General features: G+C 32.7%; 1 protein-coding gene across 1 annotated transcript in view; it reads left to right on the top strand.

Annotated features, from left to right (window-relative positions):
• LOC106883643 (protein MTSS 1) overlaps positions 1–2,349 on the top strand; it is a gene marked incomplete at its 3' end in the record, with an annotated part of 307,187 nt that overhangs the window by 224,252 nt on the left and 80,586 nt on the right. The window contains exon 12 of the mRNA XM_052970923.1: positions 1,825–1,944. Within this exon, the coding sequence (XP_052826883.1) occupies positions 1,825–1,944 (120 nt within the window). The remainder of the gene's footprint in view (positions 1–1,824; positions 1,945–2,349) is intronic.

Here is a 2,349-nt window from a genome sequence, read left to right as displayed (position 1 = left end):
TATATGAGGGTGGAAAGCGGTTTATATTTTGCTTCCGTTATGCCAAAACTTGCTGATTGTTCTTAAAGGATTGTTCTTCATTAGAATTTGATATCTAAAAACTTCTAAATTCTAATAAGTTACAAAATCAAAAGATTTGAGGTTTGTTTTTGATTTATATTCCCTACAAATAAACTGAGAATGAAGTGAGTTTTTGAGGAGTTTTTTCTTTCTTTCTTTTTTCTTTTTAAGAATTTGTCTTAAAATAATTTTCTAGGAAAATTTTGAAGATGGAAAGTTAAAATTACCATTATTTGTTTGAAAAAAATTTTTTTTTTTTTGTCTCTTTCAGATTTTTGAAAAGTTATATTCTAAAATGACCTAAGTTCTTGAGAGTACTTCATCTTATCAGCTTACCATAATCTTAGAAATTTGAATTCTATCAGTTAATTATTTCTGCTCTGAGTAGAAAATATTGTGATAGATATTCTTCAAATCTGTCATAATGTTTTTGTCTGCCATGTTACACCTTCTTCTGACTCCATTTTTTAGTTCCATCTTTTCTCTAAAATTTCAAAATTGTCCTTGTCTGGCAAGTGATTTGATCTTGAGACTGTTTTGAAACCTAAGCAATAACAGCATGAATGACTTATTTTAGCCATTGAAAAAAACACAAACACTATTAACTTTGCTTATTTATTATTCAGTGCAAAAATTTCCATCACACAGACTGTGACCTGGTCACTGACACAGTTCCTAAAAAATGTTGACTTTGATTAATCACTTTTGACACCAAAATAATAATTAAGTGATGTTCAGGTTTTGTGTGCTTTTCAATGGTTATTAATCTGTCTTCCACAGTTATTGCTTCCCTAAAATTATTTTCCATATAAATGTTTCTTATATTTTCTTTTGAGAGACTTGGTGACATGCGATCTAGCTAATGAATAATTTAGTTGAATAAGATAGTTGAATACAAAATTACAACAATTTTAAATTTGGGGGAGGTTAAATCTTGTCCCTTTTTTTTTTTTCTTTTAAAGAAAATATTTATTTTTATAAACCTAGGATGAATTTTCATATCATTTATCCTAATCCTTCATTTGTAACTGTAACATTAGCATGCTTCTAATAATTTAATTCAGAACCATGCTTCTTTACTAACATAACTCCTTAAATGCTAACCTAACTAATGCAACATTGTTCTGAATCTTTCATTGATGAGTTACTTAATTAATCTTTTTATTTTTTTTTTTGTGTGTGTGTGTTATATAAAAATTTTAGTTAATTATTGCATGCATTTTTTCCCCTTTTTTTTTCTTTTCTTTTTTTCTTTTCTTTTTTTTTTTTTTGATTTTAATAAATCATTTTTAACTTTAAACACGTCTTTGAATTTTACTTTTCCCTCTAATCCAACCCCCATCTTTCATTCTTTTATTAATTTGTTAAATGAGTTACTCCTTAATGCTCATCATTTTTCTCAATATCATTTTTTTTTTCGTCCCTCCATTTACTTAACATGCCATTATAGCTTAGTTCCAAAGAATACTGCATCTTTCCACCACAGAGCAGTTGTGGAATCATCACGCACACCTATTTCTTCTGAACGATGCTGTACCTAAGCATTTCTTCTCATGCTATTGCTACCATCACCAGAATGAGAACCTCTGAGATCATTAGCTTTCATCCTGCACTCTGCCCCACCAACATTTTTTTTCCTTCCCCTCTCATTGCCTTCAGTTTTTTTCTTTTCTTTTTTTTTTCTGTGGGTGGTCTTTCTTTCTTTCTTTCATTCATTCATTTTTTTTTTAGCATGTCCATTATGTTTTTTTTTATTACACACAGCAGCTTCCTCTGCCTGGCTCTGTCCGTCTAACAAGCGTTTCATCCCAAGACTCCGGCTTCACTTCACAGGATGCCCTGTTTTTGAGATCAACTACTCCACCATTCCTCCACCTGAGACAGGTATGGAGATTCCACTGTTGAAAGCACGTCAGTACTCACTGCCACACTGACCGATCTCCCAGTTAGCTGCTGTGCAGTTGGGAGTACACAGTCACGCATGGCTCTTCTGTTCCTCTCTATCTCACTCACTCTTTCTTTCTCTTTCTCTCTTTCTCCCTCTGTTCCTTTACCTCTCTCTCTCTCTTTCTCTCTCTCTCTCTCTCTCTCTCTCTCTCTCTCTCTCTCTCTCTCTCTCTCTCTCTGTCTACCTACCTATATATATTTCTCTCTTACTCCATCTCATTCTTTCACTATTTTCTCATGAACAGTTCTATCTACTTACTCCCTTACATCATACATACTCTCTCTCTCTCTCTCTCTCTGTCTCCCTCTCTCTCTCTCTCCCTCTTTCTCTCTCTCTCTCTC

The sequence above is a fragment of the Octopus bimaculoides genome, chromosome 9 (genome assembly GCF_001194135.2).
Source record: "Octopus bimaculoides isolate UCB-OBI-ISO-001 chromosome 9, ASM119413v2, whole genome shotgun sequence".
In the NCBI taxonomy this organism is placed as follows: domain Eukaryota; kingdom Metazoa; phylum Mollusca; class Cephalopoda; order Octopoda; family Octopodidae; genus Octopus; species Octopus bimaculoides.
The sequence above is the reverse complement of the archived record's forward strand: the minus strand, read 5'-3'. Positions and strand labels throughout refer to the sequence as shown.